The sequence below is a fragment of the Phaethon aethereus genome, assembly GCF_964289735.1.
Source record: "Phaethon aethereus genome assembly, chromosome: 2".
In the NCBI taxonomy this organism is placed as follows: domain Eukaryota; kingdom Metazoa; phylum Chordata; class Aves; order Phaethontiformes; family Phaethontidae; genus Phaethon; species Phaethon aethereus.
The window spans coordinates 167,384,012-167,404,551 of record NC_138582.1 but is presented as its reverse complement, the minus strand read 5'-3'; the positions used below and the strand labels follow the sequence as shown (position 1 = coordinate 167,404,551).

Here is a 20,540-nt window from a genome sequence, read left to right as displayed (position 1 = left end):
TCATATTACCTCTGGGTGTTTGTCTGAACGGTAAAGTGTGCAGCTTTTTATGTAGATTCCTCTGGGCCTCATTTATGTAAAACCATTTAGTGCAGAACAAGTATATCGGCATGTATCTGCTTTAACTATATTCTATAGTTAGTAGGTAAGACCAGCTAATGCTTTGAGTTACTCAGGAAATCATAAGTAGCACACACACAAAAACAAAAACAGAAAATAGTCTTCCATGTGGTTTAGTGTTAATTTTCTTTACATTTCCAGTGTCATTTTTTTTGCTAACCACTGCTTCAATTCTTTCCACTTGTCTTATGCTCTTATTTTCTTACAAAACAGTATACTAGGCTTTCTGTATAAAACATATATATAAACATTTATATATATATATATATAAAAACAAAGCAACAACCCCCAAAATGGACTTACACACAGGTATGTATTTGTCCCTCATTAGAAGATATATCGTGTGTATATCTATTCATTGTCCCTGAACGTCACAGCACTGGCTGTTAGAATGGGGTCAGGAAGAAAGGGGCCTTTTTTTTTCCTGGTTTGCTTTAAAACATTCAGTTAAATATGTAAGATGCACGAAGGCAGAATAGTCACAGGAACAACCAGATCCTGTTTACATATTGGCACCATATTGTTGTCATTGTTATCACTACTCTGCAATTTAACTTCTAGTTATTACTTCCCAGGAATTAATAGATCTATACATTTTTTTGTCATTAGGACTAGATGACCTCTAAAGGTCCCTTCCAACCCAAGCTATTCTATGATTCTATGATTCTATATACTTTCTCCCCTCACAATGAGCTGGATGCAGATTCAGGGAGAATGAAACACTAGAAAATCTAAATGGATCCTGGGACTCTGGAGATTCTTGCCCTGCTTAACTTTTCTGGCCCTCTCTCTCAGAGATTATCAATTCTTTCGAAAATTATGGTTAACTCTACATAACAACATAATTTTTAGTGGTCTTTCCTTCCAAAAGATGCTTTTGGGCAATGATTTGAGATAGTTTTTCACATGCACTGCTGGCATTAGATACCAGCCTTGCATATTTGTATAAATACTTTTTCTGGTAGAAGGCCCCCAGTATTGGTTCAGATGGCTGTCTGCCCTTGGTATCTATTCCTTCAGCAAACAGACTGGTCATTTGAATTACTTGTCATTACTGAGTGATGTGCCGGGAGAAGCACCCGTGCTAAATACACCATAAACTCTGGTGGTGGCGAGGGAAGGGTTCAATTTCAGCCCAATTTATTTAGCTCACGCAAAAGTGTCTAATAACTTCTTGGCCTGAAGACTTTGTAACTGAAAAACCCCAGATATAAAAATGCTATTAAGATTGGGGGCAAAAAATGGAAAACCATATTGAATTGAAAAACAAAGTACTGCTGGCTGGTTTACAAAGAGTCTATAACACTGATAAAATCTTCAGAAACCAATGTGCTTTTTTTTTTTCCCCCCCTTGTCCTTCTTTATTTTGGCTTCATTTCAACCCGGGAGTTCATATCATCTCCTTCCAGATCATACTCTTCTACTTGGCCGCTGGTCCACACCTTCATGCGGTCGGTCAGGTCGCTGCTTCTGGGAGCCAGGATGAAGTCGTAAATCAGGGCAGCACTTGCTCCTCCAATGATTGGGCCAACCCAGAAGATCTGAAACAGTTTCAATCCCAGTTAATACATCAGGTATCAGTGCATTTGAAGCTGTTCTAAAAATCTCTGATGATTTTTACTATGAAATTTACAGTGAAAACATTAAAATCACAGTTTATCACCTGAGTATTTACTTAACTGCACAGCAAGGAACCAGGAACTTCTCACCATGAGTTGGCAATAGGGACAGAGGTTAATAACTGTGACTATGTTTTCAAGTTCTGATATTTAAAATTAGGTCTCTACTGATAAAACATCTCTGTTCCTCCAGATAGATTTGGCAGGGGGGCACAATTTCTAAAAGCAACCAAGGGCATTAGATTCCATTCTCCCACAAAGTTTCAGTGATAGGTGAATTATAAAGTAATACTTAGTGAGGACCTAATTAAGAGCTTAATTTGCTACTAGCTGCTGTTTAGGTAGTAATATTGCTGTAATTGCATTTGTCTTCTAATCACTTAAGGCAAGTAAAATTTGGAGGGAGAGGTAGTAAAAGTATTTTAGTAGACAGGTTGATTTTATTAGAAATAAGAAATTATTTTGAAGGATTTCCATGCACCAAGACTTCCTGAGTCTGAAAACACGTTTTCTTTTATTCAGCAATATCAGTGGTTTAATATGAATTATTACTTCTATCTCCTTCTCTCTGTACAAAGTAAAATCATTTTTCTATGAAACTCTGAAAATACTAGCTACTAACTTAGTTACATTACCTTAGTATCCCAATAGAAGTGTTTAAGTGGGAGATAATGGCAAAATTTCCCCAGTGTTCTCCTTTTATGTTTTACTCTTTAGATTAAAATGGCATCCATATCCAAAATTTTCACAACTTGTTGTACTACCACTAAATTTCTATGAATGCCTATGCAACTGTTGGCCAAAATCATGAGTAGGAGAGCTGGAACAAGCTACATTTTAAATATTCAAGAACACGTGCACATTTAGGGCTTTTATATCAGCCTTCGTTATTGAGCTTTAGTGAAATAAGTAAATTTTCATGAAGTTCCTCATTTTAATCACATTTAACCACAGGGAATAATCTAAAATTTATAGTGTTTCCAGAGCACTTATCTGTGAAAGCACATAGGCAGACACTTAACTTTAAGAAGATGAACATTTTATTAGCTTCCAAATATTGGATCATCCATTTCAGTTTATAAACCTGCTTAAGAACCTTCCTAAATTAGGTTTTACCAGATTAAGCAGTAGCACTTTACAAATTCAGTTGAAACAATAAATACTGAATACAGGATTTTGTGTAATGAGTCTTTAACATTTAAAATATTTGAAATAACTAAACATAACGGAAAATAACCAACGAAAATCTACTTTGGACATATACGCAACTTAAGGACTTTGTGATCTTCTGAGGCTGCTTAGGAGCAAAAGGAGATTATTCTTTGTTAAATGAAATAGAAATGGCAACTTACTGACTTAGTGCTAATGATATGTGTTTAAATGTTTCTGAGCTTGTAGATTATGTATATTCAGAGCCTCTTATAAACTAAACAAATTTATTCAACTTACCCAGTGATTTTCAAAGTTATTGGCAATCAGCGCTGAGCCAAAAGATCTGGCTGGGTTAATTCCGCAACCGGTGTAATCAATCTAGGAGGTGGAAAGAACCAGTGGTGAGGCACTGATGCACATGTGACATCTTCATTACACAGGAGGGCTAGTGGCAGCCTGCAGCACGGTTCAGGTGCTCACAACAGCTCCATTCATCCCACACGCTCTTCCTCAGAAAAAGGGGGAAAGACTGTTTGCCATGTGCCTGTCCTGTCCCACCAGGGACACAGGTCCTACTACAGCAACTCCTGGCACATGTGTAACCTCTTCACTTATTGCCACAGCCACATGGCAAAGAAAGGAGGGCCATGCATGTTGAAGAAACAAGGTCAATCTCTGAAGTAGAAAGAGAAGGAAGAGACTATCACCTGCCCATCATCTTCCTGCCTTCACTGGCGCATCCTGAGGTGTGACGTTACAGATATCTATTGTGAGAGCTAAAACTTACAGCAAGAAGATGTCCCAAGGCAACAGAGAGACCAATGGCCAAAGGTGCTGATCCCGAGACATCATTCCTTCTTCGGTCTGTGGTGGCGAGGACACACAGCACCAGCTGGAAGGTAGCAATGATTTCGATACCTAGTCCTTGGCCTGCATTGATTCCCTCTGAAAGCTGCGTGGAGACAAGAAGGAAAATGTCACTTGATATTCCTACCTGACTTCAACCAGTACGACAAAGTTTTGCAGGATCTACTTTCTCAATAGAATAACGCAGACCTGCACAGCCATTACGCTTCTTGGGTTGCTTTATTTAACACAGGGGTATAAAAATAAAAGAAGAAAAAAAAAAAACTGAACAGAAATTAGTTTTGAAACACTCACTGCTGTACTCAAGTCTAGGCATAACCAGTTTTTGTTGGTGATTCAACACGGTTGCATGGTTGCTGCATCCAACCAAAGTGAACACTCAACCACTAGGCACGATGAGAATGTAACTGATCTGTATGTGAGAAACAAAAGAGCCAGAGATTTGCCTTCAGCAGAGTTTACTCATAGAAGTCAAATTTGGTGCCTTGAGACATTTATTCTTTGATTCTGAGAATGAGGATCCTGTGGTCATGTTAAACATTGTTCAGCTTGCTTTCAGCAACAATTGCTAAGCAAACAGGGACAGGAAAAGGAAGGGACAAATAGTAAGAAAAGTGTGTAGCTCTGGGTAGCTTGAAAGTACCTATCTCTGCTATTGACAAGTCACATTAATCTTCTTTTGTCCCACCACTAGTTATTTTCTGTAATTCAATATAACTCTTCCAAACAAGGACTTCATGCGGACAACGTCCTGCAATTGCTGTCCCCATGGGCAGATTTTTACATTAATATTGACATTTATACTTTTATCAAATTGCCTGAAAATATGCCTCTAATGCCACTTGAAATACCCTGAGATACCCACAGTGTTCATGTGGGAGTGGTAGGTGTGACACAAGTCCTACAGGATACCAAAGGTATCTAAAATGTCTCTAGATGCCAATGTTTAGGCAATGTATCTCTAACTTGGATGGGTAATGAACATAGTCAATGGAGATGAGATCCATTCAGCTGATGAAATGCAGGTGATCATTTGAGAGCCAAGTGAATAGCTCTGCCTTTTATTTTTTATTCACTAGTTCTGATTTGACTACAACAAGACCTTAGACACTTAACTCACATGTAGACTAATTTTAGGTGTCTTAGACTCAAACTGAATCTCACTTAGCTTCTTTGGGAGACATAGAAAATCATCCACAATTCAGGAATCCTAAGGGGCTGATGGGGGAAGTGTTTCAATTTCCTACTGAAGTAAAACATATTCTCCAGAAAAACTCACACTGGCAGATGTAGAAATTCCAGCTGTATTCTATTCCTTACTAATGCAAATGCTGTAGAACATATTGAAACCACAGTAATTCACATAAATGAACATTATACAGTAGAAATGCTATCATATTTCAGGATTACTCTTAGAAACTTGTGCTTAACAAGAAACCATGGAGCTAAACCACTCAATGTTACAACATTTTGAATTCTGTTTCTAATTGCTATATTCAGTGGTATCTTAGTTAAGACAAGACAAGCTTGTATCTGAGATGAATAACTTGGTGTCAAGCAGAAATAACTATATTGCATGGATAAGGTGAAACGTGAGCTTGGACACAGGCCAGAGAAACTCAGAATGTGAGTGACTGGGAGTAGGAAGCAAACTCTGCAAATCTTACGCTCAAGAATAGTGCTATCAGTAGGTTATCCAACCTGTCGTAGCCTCTGCATTAAGAAGTGCTAGGTCATGCATGGCAAAAACATAATTAAATGTTATTGTGACCTGTCCAGAACAATGAAACTATGGGAAATCATGCTTTAAATCTGTTTTTGTGGTTTTAGGCGCTAGTTTCTCCAAAACTGATATTTCAATAACATTAAAACTTAAAGATGTTTAGCTGAACTCTTTCACTTTCCACCTTCGCTTTTGTTGTTTCTTCTCTGTAACAACGCAGCATAATATCAAATCCTAAGCACTGAAAAAAAAATCGGCTGTGTCTTCAGCCAGCATAAATATGATTAGCTACATTAAAAACAGTGAAAATATATCGGTTTCTAAGGCCTGGCAATCTGAAATATTAATAACATATTTTTCTATGTTGTTCTTTAATATGCAGGACTGATATCCTTTGAGTTAGAAGAAATTTATCCACAGATAGAAGGGCATTATGGTTGAAATGGTGGGCATTTTGGTTCCTTCCTTGCAGGAGAAATTGAAATCAGTTAATGAAACCCTCATCATTAATAGGGCTTACATGTGAGAAATACAAGTCTGACATAAATATACACAGATAAGCCAGCAGTGAAAATGACATGATCCAGAAATTCATGTTGAATGCCTGATATATCACTAAATTAATATTCCATTACTTTTGTCATCCCCTTTTAAAAATATTTGGGTTTTTTTGCTGCAGAGACAGTGGGATTTGTGGCTGTCACAAATTAGGCTTCAGATACATCCCATTGATATCAAAAGTAATGGTATCACTTTAAGAATCTGGACTACAGACTCTGTGGAAAATCCTATCTCACATTTGGAAGGACAAATGGTCAAACTTAAAAGGCAAGTGTATTGTCAAATAAGTGAGGAATGTGCAGATCCAAAGGTGGAGGATAAACTAAATTCTCTCCTATCATAATGCAACTGTTAAACTGCAGTGAATCTAGACCTGAGTTCTGATGCATTGATGTTAACATTTGACAAAGCCTTGGCATTTCAAACAATTAAACACTGACCTACCATTAGTCTTTCCCTTCATGTGAAGCTATAAAAGAAAAAGACAATAAGAGCAAAATTATGCTTTTAAAACCTGTGATAATCCTTATCTTTGAGAGGTGGAAATCATATCCTTCCTTTCCCTCCAGGAAAACACATCCTACAGCTGACGTGACTTGAGGTCATTCTGCCTGCTAATCGACACTTATTGATGGTCTGTCTAGAATCAAAGAAAACCTGGAAATGTCATAGGAAACCTTTTGCTTTCCTCTAGCATGTAATTTTACGCAGCCTGCCAGGGACGTAAGATTCCACTGTGAGAGCAAGTACCCTGGGCTGTGTTCCAAAATGAGGTAAACCGAGGCAAACCTTGGATGTTCTGCTTTGCTGTGGTCTCTGGAACTGCAGTATGTAAGCGTAGTATCACAGACGTTCGTTATTTGCCTATTTGTCAGAGCTATAGTGTCACGACAGCAGCAGCCTGGACCATCCAGGGCACAGCAACACGTGGAACAGCATGAGTCTTCACCACTCTAACCACTTCCCAAAGCATAATGAGGGTAGTAGGAAGGTGTATTTCCTAGTATCAAGTTAAAATGGACATATATATATATGTGTATATGTATATTCATATTTGTATCGTCCTTGATCACAGTGGATTTGCAAGCATTACCCAGCTAACAATGCGATATGAAACATTTTGCACTTTTTGAATCTGCTGTTTTAAGCTCTTGACAGAACCATGTAGGCATAACCAACATGAGTTCGTTACACTTTCGTTGTATTTTCCATACGTTATTCAGCTTCTTTAAGGAAAGTTTGAAATTTTGTAGAATACCTGACTCCGGAAGCTTCTGAGCTGCCTAAAGCTTAATCTGAATCTAGTAGGAATTAGTACTGTACGTTACAGAGATCTGACTACCTGAGGCTGTCAATAAAACAAAGGTAAAATCAACCACTGCTCTTAACATCTAGCATTCTGTTACTGAGAATATCCAGAATATAAGGGAACCATATCTCTGGTTCTTAAATAGATAGAATAATGCCTTGAAACACAAGACACGGTCACCTCTACCGTGACCGTGTAGTGTTGGGGTGAAGGGGTCCCTTTCCAGTGACCTGCACCCACACTGCGCTATGTTTCTTCCCTGCATTGGTAGACTGCTTGCCAACGGACACAACTGTGTGGGCAGCGTATGTGGGCTCACACTGCATTTGCCCTTGATGCATATTCCAGGAAATCTCTGACCTCTTCTCATCTCAGTCCAATAACTCTCACATGCTCTGCATTTTTAGTGATAGTCATTAAGGCCGCAGAAAAATGTCAGAGGGCAGGAAACAGCACAGTAACTCCCTGAGCTTTTCATGCTTCAGACTTGTGAGGCTTGAAGAGTGGATTCAATGCTTTAAGGAACCAAATATGCTTTAAGGAACCAAATATGCTCTAAGGGATTAAAATGAAACACACAAGCCCACATTCATCTCCAACAGTTTCCCACACCACAGGAGTCGATCCAGACTTCTCCTTCTTTCTTTTCCACATGAATTTTTCCACTAAATTTCATTTCTAAGTCATTATTTTGACAGGAGAAGCACCAGAAACACACCCAAGAAATGGATTACATCTTTGGCAAGATCTGAGAGTTATATGTAGACACATATATCTGATCAGCTGAATCAATCTTGGCTGCATTAGCTTGCACTGAGTAATTCTCCCTTGCCTGCAGTAGCACCCAGACAAGCAGAAGCTTACATGTAGACAACCCAAGTGAGGTGTAACCTTCTGTGAGCTGAATTCCACCATTAATATTTTCACCTGAGTTCACTGCAAATCTGAACAAGTTTGTGGAAGAAAAATCCACTGGAATTCAGTAAATTTATAGAAATCACATCTCGTTCAGAAAGCTCTTGAGCTGCAACTGGTTAGAACCTAAGGAAGCACTGAGGGCATGCTGAAGCCCTCTGATTTGCATTACTGGACATGGGTTGAGGTACAATACCCGTTCCCCATTCAATGATAAGCTTTATCTGGTAATGCTACTGCTGCTCCTAAGCAATCTGGTCTGAATTCAGTGCTGACATTGCTTTGAACAGGAGGTAGGACTAGAGACCTCCTGAGGTCCCTTCCAAGCTAAATTATCATATAAGGTACCTTGTTTCTTTGGAAAGGTTATGCCTGTGGGAAGGTCTGGGACAGAATTGCCTCAATGTTGCCCTGGCTTGGCTGAGTTAACATCTAGAAATGGCTGGTGACATGCAGGTAGTGGAGCCACAGCTGGTGAATCAATCACTGTGAAGGATCTGCATGGATATAATCCACACTGGTGAGTGAGTCAAGAGACGTGTACTATTAAATGAGGACCGTTATTAGTAGAAAAATGCAAAATTAATGGAAAATCATTATCTAGTCATGACCACGAGAGTAACTAGTTGAGACGAACACCTGCTTTTTGGCCTTAGGAAATGAAGAGTGGTCGCATTGCTTCCATTTTCCACGACATCAGACAGGAGACAGGAACTACGGAAGCTGGTTTCTCAAAAATGCCCTTAACTGGCATGTTTAGTTGACTGACTTTGACAACTTCAAGCAATAATTTGGGCAAATTAATGGTATGTTTTCTTTCCTTTCATGGTTTTGGGTTTGTTTTTTTTTTTTTTTAGATCAGGATATTTATTAGTTGTCTGCCTTCAGAAGAGAAATGGGGACAGGAAATTAAACTGGCCCAAGGTAAACTCAACTGTGTATTTCTCTAGTGGCTTCATATTTTTCTCATTAGGAGTAAAAGTATATCAGGTTCAAACCTGTTTCCTGTTACATGGATAAGACGGTTTGTTATGCAAGGTGGTTTCATCACGTGGTGCTATGCTCCATCTCATGCAACAGACCCTTAGCCATGGATTGTATCTTCTACGGTCCAGCCTACTTTCATATAACATGGATTAGTTTCTCATTGTTCCTGGAAAATGATAGGCTTCTAGAAATATCGAAGTCTATTTTTCCGTCGGGGAATGTCAAATTTCTCCATTCCTATAAAACATTTCACTGCAAGCCATGCTGGCTGATGTTTTTTAGGGAGAGAAAAGTTAAGCCACAGCAATTTAGTGACACATATAACATCACTGATGTCAGGGACTTCTCTTGTTTGCACATCCCAGCCATGTGCTAGGTAAGGCAGCTTTTGCAGAATCCTAGCAATAGCATGGCTGGCAGAAAATAAGCAGCACGTTGTGGACTGACTATAAACTTTTTATTGAAGTGTTTTTAATATTTGTAATGTTCATATTTTAATATTCATGTTGGGAGGAGAACTATGTTCTCCTCTTCACACAAAATCTAGCATTTTAAGGAGCTGTGCTGCAATAAATAATATCTTTATATCAGACAGACCTCTTTCCTTATGTGTCGAATTCGAATAAACAGCTAACAACTTGCACCAGGACTGCTGTTTTTAGCATTCCAAATTATTAGCTTATCTTTGCCACGGCAGACTTTTTTCTTAAAGGAAGACTTTTAGCATTTTATTCAAGCAATTTCTTGTTGTCTTACTGTGTTTTTTTCCTGTAGCTTAAACTTTCACTTCTTTGATTTTCCTTATTTTTCTCAATAAGGAAAACTCTTCTTCATCTCCAGGTTGGAAATATTAATTATGCTGCTTTATACCATCTAACTATCTTTTAAGTGTTTAGCTGTGCAAAGGTCTTTAATGCAACGTTCTTCAAATGTTTTCTCAGAAATTAATCTCCCTACTTCCCTCAAAACCACCTTCCACTATCTGGCCTGTCACTTTGTCTGACTCGTCTCATTCTTTCAGCTCCAACTCTGTCATGAAAATAACTTAAATTCCATCTTGATAGCATATCTTTCTTCTGCTGGAAGTCTGTCCCAGATCGCCATAGCTATAAACCTTCCTTTAAGTCGCAGTCAAAATGTATTCAGACACTTTATCCCCAGCTATTTAACTACATTTATTCTCTTCTCTCCTTGCTATTTAACAGTATCGCTATGAAATGGATGTTTCTATACCCATTATTTGCGTGAAAATATGAAAGTATCATTTCTTTAGTAAGTAGAGACAGGTAAAGATCTAAAGAGTTTCACTTAAAATTATACGACAGTAGCATTCAGAAGAAGCTGCTTATGAGGCAAAGAATTAGCTTTGGATCGTATCCTAGATCAACAATAGAAGCATTCAGCAGAACCTAGGGACAAAACATATTGTCCTCTGCTAGATTATCCTTCCTATAAATACAGCCTTAAGAGCTCTAAAGGGGACTCATTCAATTCCCAAAGCAGAAATCATATTTTCCATTCTTCGGAGAGCAGACACCCTCCAGGAACAAGACTAACCTCCCTCCTCCCACCCTATCTTCAGGCTGATGAGAAGCTAGCCAAGACTTTGTGCTGCAGCAGCCTGGTATGCCACAAAGAGAAGAGTGATGGTTTCATTTATATTAAACCAGAGCACATAAAGTTTACCTGTGAGGCCAGTGACAGACAGTAAAAGTCAGTTCCCCTGTAGGACTTCCATTGAGCACAGCTAGTTAGAGATAGACCATTTGTCTCATTTACATTTGTACTTTTTGCTGCGCCTCTGGGAAAGTTGCTTTGGGGAAACTTTTTTTTTTTTAAATCTTGCTGCTGAGAAATAAACAACTTCTATTCAGAGGATGAGGAATGGTGAGTTGTTGTTTTTCCTCTTTACCCAGCAAAACCCAAGCAAATAGTTCATTTTCCATAACACTTTTGAAGCACTCGTTTATACCACGGAGCTATTTATGATCTCCTGTATTGTCAGCCCAGAAGGAGATGGTCTTTCAATAGGGAATTTTGGGCATATCTGAATTTTGAGCCTGATAGAATCTTCCTTTCTATGTTGTTACTGGAATAACTACCTGGATTTGCACAAACCTCACAGTATGGTTGCTGGCAGTTCCACCAAAGCGATATTTGTTTTATACTTCTAGACAAACACTCCAGCAAACCTGTGAAGTTTTCAAACTTTCCAAGTCTGAGGTAGTTCATGCAGTCAGTCTTGTGCAGAGCACTGAAGATTTGGCATTTCCACGGAGCTATAAACCAGCTCTGAATATGTGCGATGGATTTCAGGAATTAGTGGAACAATTCCAGCTCCTTCATTTCTCCACTGTGTTCACCAAGCAAGAAGTCGTATCAAAGGAAGGGAAAGGGGCCAAACCTGACTTGATTCATTCCTCAGTCCAAATACAGCCATCATGAACTTCAGGAGAAGTTGTGTGTATATGTGTAAGGAAACGTGCTGCAGTTCTGCTTTGAAAGCTTTCATTGACGTCACTTGGCACAGAATTAGTGTCAAGAGCCTGGAGAAGTTTGGTTTTCTGTGGTACCTCTGAGCAGTTCCTGGAGAGGGGATGCATGGGGCTCTAACACGAAAGGACACAGAGCGTTTCTTTGCTGCTTTCCCATCCACAAATGCCAAAAGAGACCCCCCTTGCAGAGCTCTCAGGATATGTTTTTGCCCTCCTGCTGTTTATAGAGTTTCCTCCAGGAAAGAGCCTGTATATTTGATTTAGCAGGTTAATATTGTGCCTTAGCCTCAGATCCCGTCAACCTCAGTGGAGCTGCCGCAGTTAAGCATCAGCACTAGCTTTGACTCTGGCTGCCAGAAAGATCGGTACTTCCCCATCGTGTTGCACCTTAACAAGCACACAGGACTGCACGCTGCTCCCAGCCAGGCCAGAAACATCTCCAGGAGACATTCACTTGCTCCACGACATCGGTATTAATATTACCCTGGAAGTACTGAGGAGCACAGCCACAGACCATGATGTCTCATTGTGCCAGGTACCGTTACCAGCCCGCGGGGAAAAGGTGCCTCTGCGTGTTTGTAATGGAGGGACAACTGTTTAAAACAGGGGAAACACGGAAACTGGGAAATGCAGACGTATAACGTACAGACAGTTCGCTATTTATGAAGCTGAGCACAAGCACAATAGTTTGGACTGGTTTCCCTAACTCTAGAATGGAGTTTTTCTAATTTTTCTAAGAAGTAAGATTTTTTTGACGTTTTCATTTGTGATACCAGGTAAAGATCTCTCTGTTATTGAATTCACTCAATTAAGCTAGAGAATAGACAAATAAGCAAAACTGTACTACTGCTCTAAAGAAAACAGACAATTTCCTCTTGAAACAAACAGGAAATTTTTAACGGGCTATTTTTTCTTCCTTTAGTCCTTGTGATGTTGTTTAGTACCCTTGCTTTAAAAATGCTTCTCTTAAAGGTAGCTATATACAGCCCAGACAGTGACATTTTGGGGGATTCTCTGATTAAAGAAATGCTATTCTCGACTCACCTGAAGGTTCACATTATCTGCTGAAGTACATGAGTCCTGTTACGGGACTTATATATTGCTTTAACATTGCATCAGTTTAACCAGAAAAGATCCATAATATTCATTCTCATGTTTGCTACAGAAATTTCCATTTGTTCTGGGGCTGTGGTTCTTGCCATGTCAGATCTTAATTTGGAATCGGCACACACTAGTAGATATAATTTTTTTAAGTTTCTAGTTAATTTAAATAAGGAAATTAAATTTGGGTTCACCTCATATGAAGAATCGTCCTGTCTGTTGATCCATCTATCTCTGGTGTGTGAGTATGTGTGGAGGTGTGTATAAATATACACACAAAATATCCAAATACGTATGACAAAATACATAGACTGCTAAGGAAAGGAAAACAATTTCAACTGTTTATTCACCAGTCAGGAGAGATGGTGGCAAAATGAATTTCCTTATATCTCATACTTATTCCTACTTAGTTTGACAGCTGGTCAAACACAGAAAAAAAAATCGTTCTCCAAAAATTCCAGCATGACTCTATTTGAATTATAATATTAACCAATCTACCAAATTAATAATGTTTTTAGGTCTGTTGCAACTCATTATTTTACAGCCCTCTGTGCATTTTCATCAATTTCTATTATTTCTAAGTAGAAATAAATAAAAAGGACTTTTAATCTGAGGCTTGCAGAGCATCTTTCAAACAACGCAGCTGTCAAACTTGGATCCTCTGAACATGGACCTGGTTCACGGTAAAAAAACTCACTTTGAACCACTCTCTTCTAGCACCACAAGACTGGCCTGCAGCTGGATGATCACTGAGGGCCTGCCTTGTGCCAGAACTGGCCATGCTGCTGCATCCCTGCGTGCTCTCTGCCGAAAGCTCAGGATATGGCTATATTATTAGAGAAGCACCAAGCAAATCTTTGTAGAAATGGAAATAAGAACTAACTTCTGAGATCCGAGCTAAGGATTAGAACTATAACCCCTGTTACCCCTAAATGGTCCGGAGGATGGGTGATAACCATCAGGTTTACATCTCAGCCCAGATGTTTCTGCTGTGACTGTGTGAACACATTAAAAGTGGTCAAGATTATGGCCAGTTTTGAGCAGGTGCTTTTCCTGTGTTCCACCTCCCCAGCCTGTTGCGATTCAATACAATGCTGGCATGCCACAAAAAACGGCTGCTGCAAAAGTGAAATTGAATAATGAGCTATTGTTGTGGAACTTGTTGTTAAGAAATAAAATCGCAGACTAATCTCGTGTACAGGAACCATTTTGCTCACTCTAAAAATGCAGCAACTTCTGGTCGTAGGAGCTCAAGCATCAAGCAGATGTCCCAGCACAAGGCATGGTTGGCAGGAGAAGCCTACACTGGATTGAAAACAGGGAGGGCAGAGGGCAATTCCAAGGAGAATGAAGCGCACTGTATTGAAAATTGAGAAAGACGCAGTATATAATCTATGTTGCAAAAAGGCATTCAAGGATTTTTAATAAGCGCTAGAGGTCAGGAACTCAGCTGCATGTCTCGTCCATCCAGCGGCACCTCTGGAACTACAATTTTCCATGCTGACTCAGAGGAAAAGCAGCATCACTTACTCAATTGTCCACTCACACTGTCAAGCTCTCAGTTTATTTTGGAAGTTCTTCCAACTCAACCCAACTTTGTTTAATTTGTGGTTGGAGGAGAACAGACTCATAGGGCGCGGGCACAAAGAGAGGGAAATCACAAGGTAAACACTGAGTCATCAAGGCCAACCATGCAAGTCCTGCTTCCCATGGTCAGAGGGCCACCAGTGGCGCACTGGCTTGGACCAAATGTGGGGAGTCTGGTGATCCCTGTCCATGATTCCCTCTGAGGCAACTTTCTAAAGACTGGGAAAGATTCAGTGAGGAATATCAGGATAAAAGCATCAGTACTGACCCACACACACCATTAAAAGGTATAGCAGATCTCAATATCATGAAAGGGAACCCCCAGTGCAGGGGCAATTTTATGTTTGCACTAGAGGTCTCTGTGCCGTGGAAATTTTCTGGGAGAAAGAATCACCAACATTGATGTCCTAGAGATAAGATGGTACATCTGCAGAAGCTAAGGATCCACACATTGTATGCCCTATCCTCTGCTCCAACCTCCTGGAGACGAGAGATTGTCCAGCCTTCAGCTTTCCCAAGTAGCAGAATAAGGCTGGAGCTGGAGGACACCCAGACAGCAGAGAAAAATACCCCTCTCCAGCACAGGGATTCAAAGCTGCTCTGTTACTGTTGGACCACAGTCCAGCTAAGTGGGATTTCTTAAGAAAAGGGGACTCATTCTGTGGTGTGACTTCGGTGAGGGTGGAAGGTGTCTCAAAGCAGCAGATACTGCCCTGGTATGAAGAATTGAGGACAGTGAAGGGCTCCTTTCTCCCCGTCTTTGAGAAAAGATTTGGAGTGGTTTGCTGTGTGTTTATGACCAAAGGGCGTTGTACTCTTATGTGCACCAATTCTGGAACACAGCTGATCCAGCTAACCCAAAACAGCTGATCCAACTTTGGGGACACTGTGCTGAGCAGTAGTGGCAGAGACACAGCCAAATGCACTGGAAATCCAAAGGGTGTTCCAGCAACAAGTGACTTTTCATGCTCCAGGAGTGATATCTATATGACTGTGCACCTGTCTTAAGAAAATGTTCCAGACCTCTGATTCCGCTGACCACAGATCTCTTCTGGCTTTTCCAGAAAGTTCCTCAGTTACACAAACAAAATTATCAGTCCACTGAGTGGCTTTTTAAAACCAAGTCCTTCTATTTGTTATTCTTGGTTGGTTTTCTTTTCTCTTTATCTACCCTAAGCAATGCTACCTCCAGGTCTGTTTTCCTTGCCTACAATTTTTGATCCACTTACAACTTTTAAAATAATATCTTTCATCATGAACTTCAAGGCGGAGTTTTCAAATAGTTTCCAAATTGTAGCCCCAAGACTTAAGGGGCACATTTCCTGGCACTCTAATCAGTATGCCAAAATTCAGAAATTACAAAATTTTAAAACAGTGTCTGCATTTTTCACAAACTGATTATTTTCACCACAAAAACAAACAAACAAACAAACAAACAAAAACACCAACAAACTGAGCTAAAGAAATTTTCTCAGCATGTTTTTAAAAGCTTAATAAAAATTCTCAAGGCAATCATTGCTGAACCACAAATATTGTGTTACCTTATAATACCGAAGTCTCCTCTCACTTGCCTTTCCTGCTTGAGCTCTTTGTTGGTCATTAGCTGCCCGTGATGAATACTTTCTTCCATTATCCAAACTACGTATCTGTCCTCACTAGACAATAGCCAGCTATGCTGGCAGATGAGTGCATTTTGGATTAGGTATTGTCTATTCTTACAGTTTTACCTAATGGAAATTTGTAATAAGTAGTAATCCAATTCCCAAAAAAAGATACAATATTATGGAAGAAAAAATATTTACATTTTTGGAACAGCAAACACACTGTGTACTCCTCTTTCAACTTTTCCAATTCTTGAAGTTTTTACTTTGGCACCCACACCACTGCTAAAATATATGGGAAGTTAAGTGTCTTAAAAGGATTCAGTAATCTAAATACCTCTCTGAATATTGTCTTATTCAGAACCAGCCAAAGTAACTAAAAATATTTCCTTTGACTTCAGTAAAGTTTGGATCAAACTCTTCATATGTGACTCTTTTGCTTGTCTTAGTATAAGACAGATCTTAATATTGAACATGTTAAAGGAGCATCCTGCTTTTTCATTCACCCTTCCTTCTCTTCAGCCTTGCACCTTCCACATCTGGTTTTTGTGCTTCGGTTGCTTGTGTTTCCCTTTTTCCCTTTGGGCAATGAGAAAGGCACAGATTCATGCCACTCCATTTTGGACACTTCCCAGAAGCTACCAAGCCTGGAGTCTCATCATGCCAAAGAAGAGCTGGCTGTCTCTGGAAGGCGACTCAATGGACCTAAAGGCTGAAGTACTTCTCTTTGTCTCTCCTTTTCTGTGAACTAGAGGAGCCTATGGAAATGGGTTCCTCACTTGGCCCCTCAATGCAGGACCTACAGCTGGGCAGGATAAATCTAAGTTCAGGCATGCAATCCCACCTGGTATCCCCTGGGGAGACTGAATAGCCACGGGCTCCATTAAACTGCTCCCACCACATTTTTCCTGTAAAAAACAACCCTCCAAGAGCACGGCAGGGTCAGAACAGAAGACAGTCATGCATGTCCAAGCCCTCTTCCCAGCCTTGTCACACAAACAGCACTCCTTTTCTTTCTATTCTTTTTCTCAACAGTGAATCTACACCTCGTTGTCCATAGGCAGGGCAGGAAGACGAAAGAGCTGGCCGGGATGCCAGCTCTGTCCCTCCCCTCCTTGTCCTCAGGTTAAAAGGGTGACGTGAAAGCAAACTTTCGTGGTTTCTCCTTGTCGTCTGTTTGCTGAAGGAGTCAGCGTGCTCTCGCTGCTGGGTTGCGGTTTCAGGACACGCTCTGCCGTTACCAGCTCGGCACAAGGACAGCCGTTTTGCTCTTCCCCCTGCGCTGGGCTCAGACCCAACTCCCCCCTCAGCCCTCGCCTCCCTTCTCCAGACAGTCCAAGCTTGTCAGTGGGAAATAAATGGATTTACTTTCCTCTCTAGTTCTTTCTTGCAAGGGAGAAGAACAGCTGCTGCCCTCCCCGTCCCCAGGGAGGTCTCCCCACTGCCCCTCTATCCATAACATTTATAACTGGATGTGAAAGAGAACACAAAAAATCAAAATTCTGAGTATTTGACAATGACAAACCCTGAGACTGGGGCTTTTAGGAACTATTTTATCCATTAATTCATGCACAGAAACTGTTGCCAGATTTGTAAAATCGGTCTGATGGAGACTTACACTATCTGGTTTTGCCTACAGTTTATTTTACGGCCTCGAAAACAATGTATTTGGTTGTATTCCAGAGGTGTTCCTCAGGGGGGAACAAGGCTTCCACCCTGACATGAATTTTTTGAGATCCGTGAAGTAGTCTCCTAAGCTTAGCGAAGTCAGCGACTGCACCGATCTTTCCTGACCTTTCCATGTGTCCCCATAGGCTCTTCACTTCTGAGACTCCCTGCGCAGAGCTCTGAATCGCACCTTTCTAGCTTGGACCGTTACCGACTGAGGAGTGAGAGTTTGGGGTTATCATCTACACCCACTGCAGCTGCGGCCGTCAGCGTTCTGTGGCAAGCAAAAGGGGAAGACCAAATGCGAGTGCCACTGAAACCAGACCTCCCGTGCTTAGAGGCAGCTGGACCTCTCGAGGAAACCACTGGGGCGGACACCCTGTCCCATGCGGTTGAGCAGTTCCCTCTGCCAGTGGTTTCAGAGGAAAAGATCACATATCGTACACACAGTCAGAGCCTTCTGGAGTTAATAAAATGATTCACTCTTCCCCAAAATGTTTTGGATTAACCCATCAAAATTTCCAAACCGGTGGCACGATGGGATACCTGCAGGCACCAGGCTCGAGGGAGGTAAGCAGCCAACCCGCAGAGTAACACGAGGGTGGATGATACTCAGGAATCGCCTTCTTAATATCAGAATCTATTACATTTTATTATCTTTTCAAGAACTGTCTCGTTTTCTGAATTAACTGTAATGCCACAGCATGCAAAAACATGTTACTGTATTTGTTAATTTAATTTTTTTGATCCTTTCTTCCCCTGTTGCCTAAATTTCTGAAGTGATATTGTATTTGCAGCCTTATGTCCCAAATATTCTTGTGACTTCAAATGAGCATAAGATTTCCGATTAGCTCAAGTTTCAAACTGCAGTCAGGAATATTCTGCAAGAAAGGGGCTGTAGAAAAGATGTGGAAAACTTGTTCTTAACAGAATCAGGTGAAATAAGTGACTAGAAGGCAATTACCATTTACAGCACTCTGTGTACTGCAGCGGCTGTAGCACTGCCTCTGACAGCGGGATGATTTCAGGTTTAAAATTGAGTTTAAAGCTATCTTTTTTTCTCCTGTTATGGTACAATGACAACAGTAAAACGACAAAATTTTGAGGAGGAGGAGTTGTGCTCAGGTAGTTTTTATGCAGCATGATGTGAGCACCTGCCTCACACCTTTCTCCACACCTGGGAATTGAGGGGTTTTCCCATTTTTGCAGAGCAAAATAGGCAGAAAGCGCCGCTGAGATTTGTGTCAGGCAGGATCTGAGCGCTCTGCCTAACGCAAGAGGTTATGCTCACACCTTTGGTGATAAGGTTTCTCTTGCTACACATCTCTCACTGTCCCCATAGGTTTTCATTGCAGTCACCATCAGGTTGCACAAATCATTAATTAGGTGTTGAAAAAGAACCACATTCGCAGAAGCGAAAACATCAGTATCCGCACATTAATGAGCATGTCACCTGAGACCTCCAGAGCCACGACGGGGGCTCGGTCGTGCAGCTGCCGGTGATTTCAATGTTAAATTGGTGTCAAAAGGCACCGTTCAGCAGGCTGGATGTACAAAATTGCACATAAGCAAAACTGATCGTGACCATAATGTCCTAAAGCTCTGAAGTGGGGGTGGGGAGGAAGGACCATCCCTATGGCACAGATCCACCCCAGTATCAGTCAGGACTGGATCCCCTGCTACAATAAGCAATTGGCTGCCTGAGGTCACCATCACCACCTCCATCACCCCCCCATCTTCAGCAGATTACAGGTGTTACATTTCTACTAGAAAAAAATGAAGGAGGACTTAAAAGTTTCCACTCACCGAGTTGAGCCCCAGGAGGTTGTTGGGGAGCGAGGAGGTGACTCCCGACAGAATAGCCGTGGCCACCACTGCCCCCAGGCACTGGGCAACGATGTACATGAGCGCCTTGAAGATGCTGATCTGGCAGCTCAGCAGCAGCCCCAGGGTCACAGCTGGGTTCAGGTGGGCACCGCTGATGTGGCCCACGCTTTGTGCCATGGTAGCGATGGATAACCCAAAAGCCAGCGAAACCTTCACGTTGTCCTGAGACCTTGTTGACGTTTTGTTGCCCACCACCGGGAAGCTGAAACCCAGAGCTGAGCCAATGCTGATAAAAATAAAAAGGCTCATGGCAAGGAACTCAGCCACCACTGCCCTCCAGAACATTTTCTTTTTGAATTCACTAGCCATCTTTCCTCTCTCTCTCTCTCTCCCCCCCCTCCTCACTTTCGCTTCTCCCTCTCTCCCTTCCTTTGCCTGATATTTTTCCTTTGAGGTCTGAAGAGAAATCTGGAGAAAAAATACAGTCCTTGGATTATTTATAGGGCTTTGGGTGGTCTGTAGGAGGGAAGGGGTGTTGCACAAAAGGAGGAAAGAACAACTACATAGATGCTGACTGCTAGATTGATGTAAGACACTGTATGCCTGCCAAAGTTTTTTCTTCCCTTTTTTTTTTCCCCTCCCCTAACAGCGTTCGATCTCTGCTGCCGTTTTTAAGAGGCTTTTGAAAATTCCTGGAAAAGTCTTTAGGAGCACCTCAGGAATTTTACCCCCACTTCTTTAACTCCTGTATCATCGTTCAGCACACAGATTGGAATGAAAGCTTTTACGGGATTTCTGTCTCGAGCTGGACTGAAACAAAAAGCAAAGTTATCTGTGCAGGCTGGGAAGTTACTCACGCTCAGCTTCACCGGCGGCAGATAACACCCGAAAGTGGTAAATAGAACTGACAACTAAAGCCACGCTCTAGAGACATAAGTACCTCCGTTTCATTTGAAAACAGGTAGAAACGTCTCTTCTGCTGGCTCTGTGGAGACTTGGACCCGTTTC

General features: G+C 41.1%; 1 protein-coding gene across 1 annotated transcript; it reads right to left on the bottom strand.

The window, feature by feature from the left end:
- Nucleotides 1-1,481: 1,481 nt before the first annotated feature.
- Nucleotides 1,482-19,901, bottom strand: AQP1 (aquaporin 1 (Colton blood group); the record flags this gene model as incomplete). The annotated part of the gene is made up of 4 exons (XM_082014622.1): nucleotides 1,482-1,661; nucleotides 3,189-3,269; nucleotides 3,679-3,843; nucleotides 19,512-19,901. 4 exons carry the CDS (start codon nucleotides 19,899-19,901, stop codon nucleotides 1,482-1,484), a joined length of 816 nt encoding a protein of 271 aa, XP_081870748.1.
- Between the last annotated feature and the right edge of the window lie 639 nt (nucleotides 19,902-20,540).